Source organism: Ahaetulla prasina, chromosome 5, assembly GCF_028640845.1.
Source record: "Ahaetulla prasina isolate Xishuangbanna chromosome 5, ASM2864084v1, whole genome shotgun sequence".
Classification (NCBI taxonomy): Eukaryota; Metazoa; Chordata; class Lepidosauria; order Squamata; family Colubridae; genus Ahaetulla; species Ahaetulla prasina.
In genome coordinates, this window is record NC_080543.1 from 38877528 (window position 1) to 38892130 (window position 14603).

The 14603-nt window shown below is 38.7% G+C and overlaps 1 protein-coding gene across 2 annotated transcripts; it reads left to right on the top strand.

Moving 5' to 3' along the window:
* The first annotated feature begins 687 nt into the window (after positions 1-687).
* Positions 688-14234, top strand: C5H3orf52 (chromosome 5 C3orf52 homolog). Of its 2 annotated transcripts, none has more exons than XM_058184674.1 (6): positions 688-1118; positions 3137-3260; positions 8889-9046; positions 9590-9660; positions 12445-12644; positions 13498-14234. In XM_058184674.1, exons 1-6 carry the CDS (start codon positions 993-995, stop codon positions 13560-13562), a joined length of 744 nt encoding a protein of 247 aa, XP_058040657.1. In that variant the 5' UTR covers positions 688-992; the 3' UTR covers positions 13563-14234. The 2 variants fall into 2 exon arrangements, with proteins under 2 accessions (XP_058040657.1, XP_058040658.1); XM_058184675.1 differs by having other exon boundaries at positions 689-1118; positions 13397-14234.
* The last annotated feature ends 369 nt before the right edge of the window (positions 14235-14603 follow it).

The following is a 14603-nucleotide window of genomic DNA, read 5'->3' on the forward strand; positions in this document are numbered from 1 at the left end:
TCAATTTTATTTTTTCCCAATTTTGCCATTGATATTTGTAACAACTAGATCAAAACCCATAATTTTGGTCTGACTGATTGATTGTAAATGCAATGAATTTAAGAGAACTTTCTTCCAAGTAATTGTCCATAGGATTTTAGCTAAACTTATGTGTGGCTTCTCAAGCAAGTGCCATCAAGTTTAAGAAACTGTGTCACATAAATGCAGGGACTCAGTTAATAAAAGTTGGTGTAGAATTTCATATCCTCCTTAGGGGGAAAAGAATCCATTAAATTGCTGAATGGTGAAGAATAGAAGGATTTATAGAGGGCCAACTGCGGACCCTCAGAGTGCTAATGACCAAATGACTGCAAAGAATATAAATTCTTCCATTCCCTACCATTCAGTCAGGACTGAGGAAACTTTTTTTGATGAGAAGCCAAACGTTTTCAAGGAAAAAATTAGGAAAGTCCAGTTGACTTTTGGGAAAAAAAGACCTTTGGGCCTGAATTTGTCTCGTTTTAAGCTGCAGTCCATTGATATTTGCTTCTAAGTTTTTATTTCTAGTACTAGAATTATTCCTTTTCAGTGCTTTTGTTTTAGCCTAGCAAAGGCATAACCTTTTCGTTTGCCATTCCACTAAAAAAGACTGAGTTGTTTGGATTAAGGTAAGTACCTGCTGTAAAGAAGGCGGTCGAACCGGAAAATTCAGTCTTGTGCAACTTTGGAACGAAAGGTTGCTTTTTGGACTCGATAGAAACAGCGAGAGCTCCCTTCTTCCCTTATTGTGTTTTTCTTTTTACCGGCACCTTAGAAAACGTTTATCAGACGTTTTATTCGTTTTATTATAACAATCATCCTTATTCATGGCAATACTGGAGCCCAAAACTCTTTTTTGCTTTTGTTTTCTTCTTCCACTTTCTCTATCAGCGCAATCGAGCCTGGACGCCTAAAGGAACTCAAGTTATTTCCCCGTTTCCCATTGCCTCTGATCTAGAAAAACTAAGTCGGCCATGGACGCAGTGAACGGTCTTGTTCCCGCGCAAAATCAGCCGGGCATTGAATTAAGCCGAAAAGACGAAGAAAGAGGAGAAGAAAACGAGCTTCTGCAAGAAGAAGCCCTTTGCGCCGCCGCCGCGGTAAGCCACTGGGTGCTTCACTTCTTTCTATTTTGGGAAAAGTGTTGTTTTGTTCCCAGCGTTATGAAAACAGAAATTGCTCGATCAGCGTCCCGTTTAGAGAAAGAAGGAATTTACTCGGAGTTATTAAACCTGGGAATTTTACAGTAATTCTGATCCAATTGTGGGGGGGGGGGAGTTAGGAAATCTACCGGGGGGAAAAACAGGGCGTGAATGAGTCAGCTCTGTATCTATGTGCAGTATCGATGCAGCTATTTACGCTCTCACCCGTGGCTGCTTATGTTAGGCGTCTCCTTCATTTGTAATCAGAGGATGAACGTGCATTTATTTCGCTAGTAGAAATAGTAGCACATCTTTGTTAACGAGACACTTTTTCTGAGCTCGGGCATTTTAACTGTGTGGGCTGCGTGGTCCTGTCAGAGCGATTCCCTCATTTCCCAGTAGTAGACAAGCAAGTATCCTAGTTCTTACCCACATCTGTCATAATAGTAATTATTTAACTTATAGGCTTAGAAAGATAAGATGCAGTTACCGGAAAACTGCAAGACAAGAGTTAGGACTTCTACTTCAGGCTCTTAGATGCTTCAAGCCACAAGTTTAAGGAATATGTGATCCTGGTTCTAAAGCAGGTGCCAGCCTACAAAGCAGGAGGATGTGAGTTCTAGTCCTGCCTTAGGCTTGAAAGCCAGCTGGGTGACTATGGGCCAGTCACTCTCTCAGCCCAACCCGCCTCACAGAGTTGATGTGGGGAAAATAGGAGGCGGAAAGACTGTTAGTTATGTACATCCCTTCAGTTACTGTCCTCATAAAGTAATAAGGTAAAGGTAAAGGTTCCTCTTGCACATACGTGCTAGTCATTCCCGACTAGGGGGCGGTGCTCATCTCTGTTTCAAAGCCAAAGAGCCAGCTCTCTCTGAAGATGTCTCAGTGATCATGTGGCTGGCGTGACTCAACGCCCAAGGCGCACAGAATGCTGTTAGCTTCCCACCAAAGTTGGTCCCTATTTTTCTACTTGCATTTTTACGTGCTTTCGAACTGCTAGGTTGGCAGAAGCTGGGACAAGTAACGGGAGCTCACCCTGTTACACGGCACTAGGGAGTCGAACCGCTGAACTGCCGACTTTTCGAACGACAAGCTCAACGTCTTAGCCACTGAGCCACTGCATCCCCATATAAAGTAATAAAGGTGGGGGGAAATCAAATCAATTAATGAAATAAAATATATCTCATTCTTGGCCTTTATAGTTATCTCACTGAAAAAGATGAAATTGTATAAGTCCCTCAGACACTTTTTTCCAAAAGTTGCAAGACTTTTTGATTTGTATTACACCTCTTATTGCCCAAACTGACTGCAGTTGATTTTTACTTATTTCCAAGGAGTAAAAAGAAAATTGCCTAGAGTAGGATTAGTATTAAAATGTTGGATTAGATTAAGCCAATGCTAGGGCTGCTCAGAGAGTTAGTAGTCTAGTTTGATTCCTATTGCTTATTACAGCTGAAGTTGGGATGCCTCTTTTTTATTTTTAATTATATTTTCTCTCTTTTCCCTTTTCTGGTTTTCCATAAAACTTTTTGTCTTGTTTTTACTTTTTTCCAAATCCTGTTTGATGCATGTTATCATTTCTGTTCGTTGAAACTTTGAAAAACTGTTTCTAATCATCCTTGATCATACTGGGCTGAGTGGAGTAATTATCTGATTTAGGATGATATATTTTCTTAGTACCTAAATCATAATGTTCCTTATTGGGGGGAAATGTACCTGAGTAGTACTGTGCTTACTTTGCATATCAAAATATCCCAGGTTCCTTTATTAAGGAACTAGGAAGTGCTGGCTAAAACCTTGGGTTAAAACATTGGAGGTCACATCAGTCAGCAAAGACGTGTTCAGACATGTGGAACAATGGTGCAGTGAAAAGCACCTTCCTTTGTTCCATCAACATTATTGAGTATGTCTGTTTGAATATTTTATACTTAAGAATATAAACATGCTTTTCGTTTTCTAATTCCTTGTGTCTTTAGGAGACAAGCCGCTTAAAATCACGTTCTTCAATTATTTTTTGGAAATGCAAACTCTGGATGGTTATAACATCTGTTTTTCTAGTGTTGATCCTTGTGATTGCTTTAAGTTTAATTTTGTATTCAGGTTTGTACTCTTTATGGATGTGATTTTTTTAGGTGTATAATTTGGTCAAAAGATTGGGGGACAGGGATGAATGAATGAATGAATGAATATTTTTATTACAGTTACTGACAGAATTATAAAGAAACACTTTAATAATAAACTAAAAACAAAAAAAATATAATTGGTGGTGGATTTGTCGGTGGATAATAAATATTTGCCTAATTTTACAGGCAATATAAGAAAATTATCTACCTTTAAAAAGATTGAATCATAGTGATATGGTAACAACAGATCTACATAGAAAAGATCAGAATTTCCTAGGTATTTGACCATAGAAGTATTTATATTGTAAGTCCTTCTAGAAGGTACAGTATAGCAGGAGATGAGCTATACTGTAATTTCATCAGCCCCTTTTCTGCAGATGCATAGTCTCAACTCATAGGGAACATTTTTGTATTGAATGTCCAAAATTGCTGTGTGGAGAACATTGAAGCATCCTAAAATTAATGGTTCGTGGAATTTGGAAACAGTTATGTGGTGTAACTGTCTTGCTGTTTATATAAAGGGGCTTGTCTGCTGAGAAAAACTTAGGTAGAACAGACTGGTCCTATAGGTCCTTCTAGGCTCTTTGATATATCATTTAAATAATCTGAATGCATGCTCATAACCTATCATTAAGTTTGGGGATGATTTTACTAATTTGTTGTGGTGCCCTGCTCTGGCAAAATATTGAATCTTACTGATGTTCATAGGACATTGGAATTAAAAAAGGAATACACTTTGTAAGGTATTTTCTTTTTCTAAGACTGACACATATTATCCAACCATAAAACACAAACTTTCCTTAATTAAGTGAAACAACAATAGAAGCAAAAACAAATAGAAAAGAACAAATGCCCATACATAAAATAACCCTAGCACATAGATTGAAGTGAAAATATGGTTATTTCTAAAGAAATTTAAAAGGCAAATCAAATTTTAAAGCAAATATATTTATTTATTTATTTATTTATTTATTTATTTATTTATTTATTCATTCATTCATTCATTCATTCATTCATTCATTCATTCATTCATTCATTCATTCATATTTTTATACCGCCCTTCTCCGAAGACTCAGGGCAGTGTTCAGCCAATAAAACGACAAGATTCCCCAAAAATTTAAAATACACTATCAAATTTAAAAAACTGATTCAATCGCTGTAACATTAAAATATTAGCTAAAATTTATCAAAACTAAAACCTAGGTAAAAACCCTATAAAAACCCACTAAAATCCCCATACTAAAATCAATCAGGCCAGCCCCGCTTGGTGAAAAAAGAAAGTCTTGAGCTCGCGCTCAAAGGTCCGGAGATCAGGGAGGAGACGGAGTCCCACCGGCAGCTCATTCCATAAAGCCGGGCCCCCCACAGAGAACGCCCTTCCCCTGGGGGCCACCAGCCGACATTGACTAGCCGACAGCACCCTAAGAAGACCCTCCCTGTGGGCGCGCACTGGACGTATCGGACAATGGGAGGTAACTGTCGGCAGCAGGCGGTCCCGTAAATATCCCAGTCCAATGCCATGGAGCGCTTTAAAGGTGATAACCAACACCTTGAAGCGCACCCGGAAGACCACCGGCAACCAATGCAGCCTGCGCAGGAGAGGTGTTACATGGGAGCTACGAGGAGCTCCCTCAATCCCCCGCGCGGCCGCATTTTACACCAGTTGGAGCCTCCGGGTGCTCCTCAAGGGGAGCCCCATGTAGAGAGCATTGCAGTAATCCAGACGGGAAGTGACGAGGGCATGAGTGACCGTGCATAACGCGTCCCGGTCCAGGAAAGGGCGCAATTGGCGAATCAGCTCCCCTGGTGACGGCTGATGAAAAGCTCCCCTGGCGACGGCTGTCAAATTGTCTTCTAAAGACAGCCGTGCATCCAGGAGAACGCCTAAATTGTGCACCGATTCCCTGGGGGCTAACGATTCGCCCCCCACAGTCGGCGATGGAGTAAGCTGACTGTGCCGGGACGCCGGCATCCACAGCCACTCCGTCCTGGATGGGTTGAGTCGGAGCCTGTTCGTCCCCATCCAGACCCGAACGGCCTCAAGACACTGAGTCATCACATCGATGGCTTCGTTGGGGTGGTTCGGGGTGGAGATGTACAATTGAGTGTCGTCAGCATACAGCTGACAGCTCACCCCGAAACCACGGATGATCTCTCCCAGCGGCTTCATATAGATGTTGAACAAGAGGGGCGAGAGAATTGCATGTGTGTTCATGTGTATGTGTATATATGAAAAAGCATTAAGCTGATCCAATGGTGCCAATTACTTTAATTATTTATTAAGTTACTCATTATTTGCTGGGAGATCAAGTTCTATTCTCAGCTCTCCTATCATTTTGTAATATATCCCAGAACATGAAATCATTATTAATAAAACCAGAAAAAAAAAGTTTCTTACCCATTAAAAATATATTTTTATTTAGAACCCACATCTCAACAGAACACAGTCCAGCCATAATAAAGTAAAAGTAAAGGAATCCCTCCAGATTTTACTCCGCTAATCATTGCCAACTATAGAAGGCAGTCTCATCTCTGTTTCAAGGCCATTGAGCCAGTGCTTTTTGAGACATTTCCATAGTCATGTGGCCAGCATGATGTTATTGAGTACTGTTACGTTCCCACTGAAGTGGTACTTATTTATCTACTCGCATTTGCATGCTTTTGAACTGCTAGGTGGGCAGGAACTGGAACAGGAATCACTCTGTTACGTGGCACTCAGGTCTTGAACCTGGGTTTCCAGCTTTCCAGCCGACAAGCCCAATGTCTTAACCACTGAGCCACCATGCTGTCTCCCCCCAGCTATAATACAATAATATTAAATAATATTAAATATTAAATATTTAATTAAATAATTAAATATTAATTAAATAATTATTAATTAATTGTTATTAATAATTAATTATTATCAATATTAATTAATCATTAATTGAATTATTGAATATTAAATATAAATAATATTTAAAATTAAAATTAAAATTAAGTAAAATTAAATATTAAATCCTGGGTTTAGAAAATTTAGAACTATGCCGCCTTCGACATGACCTGAGTTTAACTCATAGAATCATCTATTACAATGTCCTTCCTGTCAAAGACTACTTCAGCTTCAATCGCAACAATACACGAACACACAATAGATTTAAGCTTAACGTTAACCGCTCCAATCTTGATTGCAGAAAATATGACTTCAGTAACATAGTTGTTAATGCTTGGAATACACTACCTGACTCTGTGGTCTCTTCCCAAAATCTCAAAAGCTTCAACCAAAAACTATCTACCATTGACCTCACCCCATTCCTAAGAGGTCTGTAAGGGGCGTGCATAAGAGCACAAATGTGCCTACCGTTCCTGTCCTATTGTTTTCCTTCGTTATATCCAATTAATATAGTTATTACAACTCATACTCATATATATGTTTATATATTGTATAATTATTTCATGCTGATGCTTATATATACTATGTGACAAAAATAAATAAATAAATAAATAAATAAATAAATAAATAAATAAATAAATAAATAAATAAATAAATAAATAAATAAATAAATAAATATTTCTAAGAGGGCCGGGATAGCTCAGGCTACAGAGAAGCCTGTTATTAGAACACAAAGCCTGCAATTACTGCAGGTTCGAGCCCGGCCCAAGGTTGACTCAGCCTTCCACCCTTTATAAGGTAGGTAAAATGAGGACCCAGATTGTTGGGGGGGCAATAAGTTGACTTTGTAAAAAATATACAAATAGAATGAGACTATTGCCCTATACATTGTAAGCCACCCTGAGTCTTCGGAGAAGGGCGGGATATAAATGTAAACAAAAACAAACAAACAAAACAAACAAACAAAAAACAAACAAAAAGAGATCTGTAAGGGGCGTGCATAAGAGCACAAGTGTGCCTTCTGTTCCTGTCCTATTGTTTCCTTTTGTTATATCCAATTAATATAGTTATTACATACTTATATTTATATATATATATGCTTATATATTGTATAGTTATTTCATGCTTATGCTTATATATACTGTGTGACAAAATAAAATAAAAATATATATATTTTAAATCATAATAAAATAATACTGTCCAGTTATAAAAGCGTAAACCTACTTCTAGGCTGCATAAAGAGAGGGATAGAATCAAGATCACGTGAAGTGTTAATACCACTTTATAATGCCTTGGTAAGGCCACACTTGGAATATTGCATTCAGTTTTGGTCGCCACAATGTAAAAAATATGTGGAGATTCTAGAAAGAGTGCAGAGAAGAGCAACAAAGATGATTAGGGGACTGGTGGCTAAAACATGTAGAATGGTTGCAGGAACTGGATATTTCTAGTTTAATGAAAAGAAGAACTAGGGGAGACATGTTAGCAGTGTTCCAATATCTCAGGGGTTGCCACAAAGAAGCGGGAGTCAAGAAGCAGGGCTCCAAAGCACCTGAGTGTTGGACAAGAAGCAATGGGTGGAAACTAATCAAGGAGAGAAGCAACTTAGAACGAAGGAGAAATTTCCTGACAGTTAGAATAATTAATCAGTGGAACAATTTGCCTCCAGAAGTTGTGAATCCTCCAACACTGGATGTTTTTAAGAAGTTGTTGGATAACCATTTGTCTGAAGTGGTGTAGGGTCTCCTGCCTAAGCAGGGGGTTTGACTAGAAGACTTCCAAGGTCCCTTCCAATTCTGTTATTCTATTCCAGGGGTCTCCAACCTTGGCAACTTTCAGACTTGTGGACTTCAACTCCCAGAGTTGAATTCTAGGAGTTGAAGTCCACAAGTCTGAAAGTTTCCAAGGTTAGAGATCCCTGTTCTACTCTACTCTATTCCTACTCTACTCTACTCTAATGTATCAACTAACTTTACAGATTATATTTGCAATATAGAAGTTCTACAATCATCATCGGTATCTGCTCATAACCACTTCCACTAGTCATCTTTACAGAATAAGAGTAATGTTTTCAAATCCTCAACTAGATCCAAGAATGTGTGGAATCTTAAGTGAGGGGGGAAACCCAATTCAAACCAAGATTATGAAATTATAGATAATAACTACCTATTATCTCTTTTCATAGGACCAGGGCTTCTAAAGAACCCAGATTATGAAATATATGTAAATGAGAAGGGGTATCAAGGAAAAAGGGATTAGAAAGAAGCCTTTGTATATAAATAGGACCATTCCAAGACAGGAAGTGGGAAAGGTAATGGGAAACAGCTAAGCAGGAAAAACACACCCTCCAATTCATTATGAAGTCAGATAAATTAAGTTACCTTTAAGACTTTTAAAAAGTCCAATCCAACTTTGGTTTTAACCTCTTTAATACCAAACCCACTATCATGGACAGTGTTCTTTTTATAGACAGAATACAGATAGATGATGTACTGGGAAGAGCTTTAGAAGCCCTGGTCCTATGAAAAGAGATAATAGGTAGTTATTATCTATAGTAGCTTCTCATCCAGTTATTAATTATTTAGACAACGGGCAAGGTCTTCTCCACATGGCAATTTTACTTGTTCTCCAAATGTTGACTTCTGGTCTGGATGAAATAAGACTGAGTTTCTATAGTCATATTTAGGCTATGTGCCTGAATAATAACTAATTTTATTCTCTTTTGTTTTTTAGTGGTTCACATAGATGAAGATGAATATTGGTATCCTGAATTAATTGCAAGTGGTGAACCACGTAATTTCTCTGGAATAGTAAATATTAAATGTCCAAACCCTAATGTGCTTCTCTCAGAATCTGCATATGATGTGTTTTCTAAAAATCTTAATAAGAGGGTAAGTTCATTTTAGCTATGTAGAACTGCCTTAGGACGATTGTGAAGTAAAAACATAAATGGAATGGACTCTCCCTAGACTTATCATCAGAGATACTGTATACAAAGTAGTTCTTTTTTCCTTGGGTATTTTCTTTCACTATTAAAACAGAGAGCTATTCTTTTCTTCTATTGTTAGACAGCTAAGACTTATCTGTAGGCTGGAAATGTAATATATTTGGGTTAGAAATGTTTGCCCTTTGAGTATAAGACACTTATGGTATATAAGGGGAAATAGCATTTTACTTATTAAGAAGCTGAACCTCTTAATAAGAATACTTAGCATCCTTTTGTAGCATTCTGCTAGAGAATCACATTCAATAGCCAAGTGAATTTTTGCCTTGGGAAAAGAAAATCAGATTTTAGTCTAGTAAGTAAAAAAGTGAAAACTAGATTTTCAAATTAATTAAAAATGTACATAGCTAGAAGTTAATTGCAGACCAAATGAGAGGATTCTTTCCATATTGTCTAACTGATGATGGTTAATGTTTTTTCTCTTCTCAAGCTTAAGGATGTATACAGTTACTCACCTGCATTGGGGAGATATTTTATTTCATCTGAAGTTATTTCCTTCAGGTACGAAGGGTGACAAAACCCCATATGTTTAATTATGCAATTTTAGGGAAAAGAATTTCCTCTTGTTAGTCATGTGTTTGCTGGTAAAGAAAAGAAAAGAAAAGTAAAGAAAATATGGAATGAAAGAAAGAGGACTTTCTGTGCAGCTTGTGGTATGTTGAAATGAAATTATTATTTATGCTGATAAGCATTTTATTTCAGCCATACCATAATTTCAGAAAACAGAGTATATTAAAATGATGCAGTCTATCCCCACTTCTATCCTGTTCATGATTAAAATCAATCATAGTATTCTACATGAGTCTGTAAATTGTAAAGAACTCCAGCAGTGTTTAGTGGTTATTGAACTTGTTCAGACTTTTTTACCTTTTAACTGAACAATATGAACAAGTCAGAAGTTTCTCCAATATGAAAGATTTAAAGAATCCAATGTCCTGCTAAGTTGCTCCTTCAAGAAATAAATTAGGCATTTTTAAAAGTATTGTTTTTTTAAAGCTTTTCCATCCTACTTGTATAGTGAGAAGGAATAAAATATATATTTGTTTCACATATGGCACCTACCGTGTTTCCACAAAAATAGGACCATGTCCCCAAAATAAGGCCAAGCCTGATTTTTGGGGTGGCCCTAAATATACGCCGTCCCCTGAAAATAAGCCCCCCTTCTCTCTCTTACACACACACACACACACACACACAAGTCCCTCACCCCCCCTCCCAAGGCAGCCACATCCCTGTGAACTCCTGCGCCCCCCTGCCCCTTTCACCACCCGTGGTACTGCCTGTAGACCTCGAGTGCCTGCTCTTGTGCCATGGTCGCAGCCTGCCCGCTATCGCCCAGGTGCCATGTCCGCATAGCTCACGCTACCAAGTGCCTGCTACAGCAGCCACAGCGCAAGCATCGTTGCCCCAGGGCTTCCTTGGCAGGGTGGCCACTGCAACAGAGAGGCTTCCATGTGTGGCGGGCAGTTGTGGAGGCCTGTCGCATCCTGCAGCTGGGTGCGGGGATGGCTGAGGAGCTGCAGGTGTTGCTGCTGCTGCCGCCACCACCTGCAGAGGCCTGGCGGCCAAGCTCAGCCACAGACGAGGAGCGTTGGCCATGGCTGGGCCAGCTGAGCTGTGTCTGTCAGGCTGCCCTTGGCGCGGCTGCCCGGCGTCTCGCTGCCAGGCACCTGAAAAGAGTAAACTGGACCTGCGATCGGAGCAGAGACGAGCAGGGGGGAAGGGGAGGCCTCCAGCCATCGTCACCATAGAGTGGGAAGCACACTCCCAGAACGGCTGCTGCCCTGGCTGGGGTTTGGAAGCCGCAGAGGCAGAGTTTGGGGGAGAGAAAGAAAGACTTCTGCTGCTTCTGCTTTTGGCTGCATGCAAGGAAAGCAGCAGAAGTCTTTCTTTCTCTCCCCCAAACTCTGCCTCTGCGGCTTCCAAACCCCAGCAAGGGCAGCAGCCGCTCTGGGAGTGTGCTTCCCACTCTATGGTGACGGATGGAGCGGGAGCCTGCAGGGGGAGCTGGCTCAGGCCGTGGCTTCCGCACAGGTGCTGGTGGTGGGCACTGGTGGTACTGGCTACGAGCTCAAGGATCTGGTGCTCACAGGCTTCTCCCACATCGACATGTGAGGCCTGGGAGGTGCGTGAGTGTGGGGGGTTGGGGACAGGCACTCGTGCGGCTTGGTGCCTTCGGGCCACTCACATTCTACACAGACACCCCGCAGGGAGGGGAGGGGCTTGATGGTGCACGAAGGGAGCCTCTCTCTGCCAGACTCCCAGCTGTGGGTGCGCAGGCCGCCCGGGGCTTCCTGCACTCTCAAAATAATAGACACCCTCCCCCCTCCATAATAAGGCCAAGCCCTTATTTCGGGGTTCAAAAGAAAATAAGATCCTGTCTTATTTTCGGGGAAATACGGTATTAGATATTATTTGAAGCCATACTGTGAGAAAATGCTTTTGGTTCATGCAGAGCTATAGGCCCTTTGATTCTGAAATAAAATGTCAGAGGGTCTGGATAGCAGGCCTACCTTACTAGACCTCCTTTTGACCATGCTGCAGTGAACAAAAATATTGAGTTTTGATGTTAAAAGTAATTGATATTGGAAGCTACCATAAGAACCAGTTGTTTGACGTTTCTGAAATCAAATTGCATATCTTGTATATATGAACTGCATCCATTTTCCAGAGACATACTGTACATTGGTAACTGTAGCACCAGCTGTGGAGAGTAAGGAAAATGACTCTGACAGACATAAACCAAATCCATTAGTTAATTGATGAGAAGAAGAAATATTTTAAGTCAAAACCAAGCAGTAAGCAAAAGTAAGTGGCTTAGATATCTCCCTAATTTACACATGTAAAGAAGGGGAGGGAGCATGACACAATCAGACTTGTGATATTCTATTATTATAGCCACTGTCAATTAAAATAGCTTTAGCGTCCCTGTGACGTTGATTCTTAGTTTATGCTACCTAGTGGGACATATAGCAACATATTTTTGAAAAATACTTAAAACATGCTAAGTGAAAACCTTAGAAACAATATGGTGGAATTGTTTTATAACTATGGTATCCTTGGTGATGCCTGAGCTTGGTTGTTTTTTCTTGCAGATGTTTCATTACCAAATGAGGTAACATCATTATGCTGAATTACCTAGCTTGGTAATGAAACATTTGCAAGAAAACAACCAAGCACAGAGGGTACCAAGAATCCCATACTTCAAGCCTGAGCTACAAATATTCTCTTCCATTGTTTTCTAACCATTTGGCATTTCATTCTTACTTCCTATTATTCCTTCAGTGGAGAAAACAGTACAGCATCATACTACTTGCAATTCTTGGTGCCAACTGAAAGTGCTGACTTCATGAAGTATAGAATGAGTGAAGGGTTTGTAATGAATATTTTAAGACAAAATATATATGACAAGCAAAATATCTCTGACTTGGATATACCTGAATGTACAGATGTAATACTTGACCCATCTTCTGTTACAATAAAATGTAAGTGCTTAAGAAAGGGAATAATTTCATGTTCTTTTTGGAGAGAAAATTAAAGGACATTTATTCTGCTAATTTGGGACCTTTGGTCCAACATCCTAGGAACTATAAATTTGTTTCTCCTAGTTTGGTAACAGGTTCTAAACAATGAGACAATCACTTCCCATCCTGGCATTCATATTTATGACTAAGTTTTCAAATGCTGATATTTGAGACCCTTAAAAAAAAAGGTAGGTAAGGGAGTTGGAGTTTTGAACTCTAAGTGCCAAAATGACCTGTAGTATGGAAAGTCTTAAGTCTAGCTAGACCTGTTCATACCTCTGTTGCAAGGGAAATTTAATCTAGTCTTGATGCTTGATTTAATAATAGAAGAAAGAAAGAAAGGCATCATTAAAAGCAATGAAACTTTGCCTCCTTTACTTGTCACTTATACTATTGTTATTGGTTTGATTTATCTTACCTGCTTGCTGAGAAATACTTCTAAATGAATTCCCAATATATAAAACAATATCCTAATTTGTTTTCTTTGATGGCTATAATTGCTTATTTAAATTACTAAATAGTATTTTATAAACCTGAGATAGTTTTTATGTTAGTGTTAAGGATCTATACCTAACATTTATATAGCAATTGGTATACATATATAAATATACCTGGTGTAGATGTAATTTACATGATATAAAAATATTAATAATGAGTAATTTTAGAAGTGTTTTCTTTTTCATACTTTTGAAATGCTTATCTTTTCTTTAAAGTAATATAAACTATCAATATGGGAGGAAGAACTGAATGCAGATTTCAAGAGTGGCTTGAAGGACTTCTCTGATCTTCTTATGAATTTTTTATTTGGCAACAGCAGAAAAACATGGCTGTATCCAACAATTTCACATTTACAAATTCAAATTTAGAACAACAGTATAAACCCCTTGAAAAGCAATCAGAGCATAATATAGTACAAGAAACTGAAGCAACAATTTTGATAAGAGGACAAGTGTTCCAGATCTCAGATAAGTAAAATCTTATTCAGTACAAAGACTTCTTTTTGGTGAAATAATAAGGACCTTTTCTTCATTTTTCTGAAATCAACTCAGGTCTACAAAAAAGGGTATTTTAAAAAAAACACCCACAATTTTATAGAAATGTTGCTTTTATTATTGCTTATTATTTTTGTTACAATGTATCACTTTGAGAGTGTTGACTTTAATAATTCATAATCACACTAATTCTGATGAGGAAAATACAGTATGGCTGGACAAATCTGTCAGTTTTACTTTCATTTGTATACATTTTACAGTAATTCTAATTTTTTTTGAATGAAGAAAATGGTAATTCTCTAGCAAATATAGCTATCACTACCTTTAAGCTATATAACTCAATCATTTGTACCAGATGGATTATTAGGAACAAGTCATTTCGTCTTTGGAAATGCCTTTTTTATCTTCTTCCGTATTAATGTTAACGATGAAGAGCTTGGTTTGCAATTTTTTAAAAGTGAAAATTCCCTAATTCAGCAATATAAATATGATTGTATGCAGTATGTACAAGTATTTAAAGTCTGAAGCAAATAAAGCCTTCTGTTAGAATTGAAAAAAATGCCAGTTTTGCTTTCCTTTCAGTTCAGTTTCAATTGAAATTCCTTTCAATTTTCTTTCAGTGCAAATTCTTCAGAATGGGGGCTTTTCTTCTATTGCAGCAGGTGAAACAAATGCTAATTCCTCCCTTCCCCACGTCCTGTAAGCTTAGGAACCCCCTTGGATGAAGCAATCTGCATTTTTAAAAGCTGCATTTTCAATTCAAGGGCACACCTATTATATGCAACAATCCTAATTAAGAACCTGAAAAGTACTTCCAAATGCTGGCCAATTTTATTGGCCAAACCTTCCCTACTCAGAAAAACAAGTGTGTGTGTGTGTGTTACTATTCATCTGTGAGGTGGCAGCGGCTCCCTGCTAAAGTAAGAGA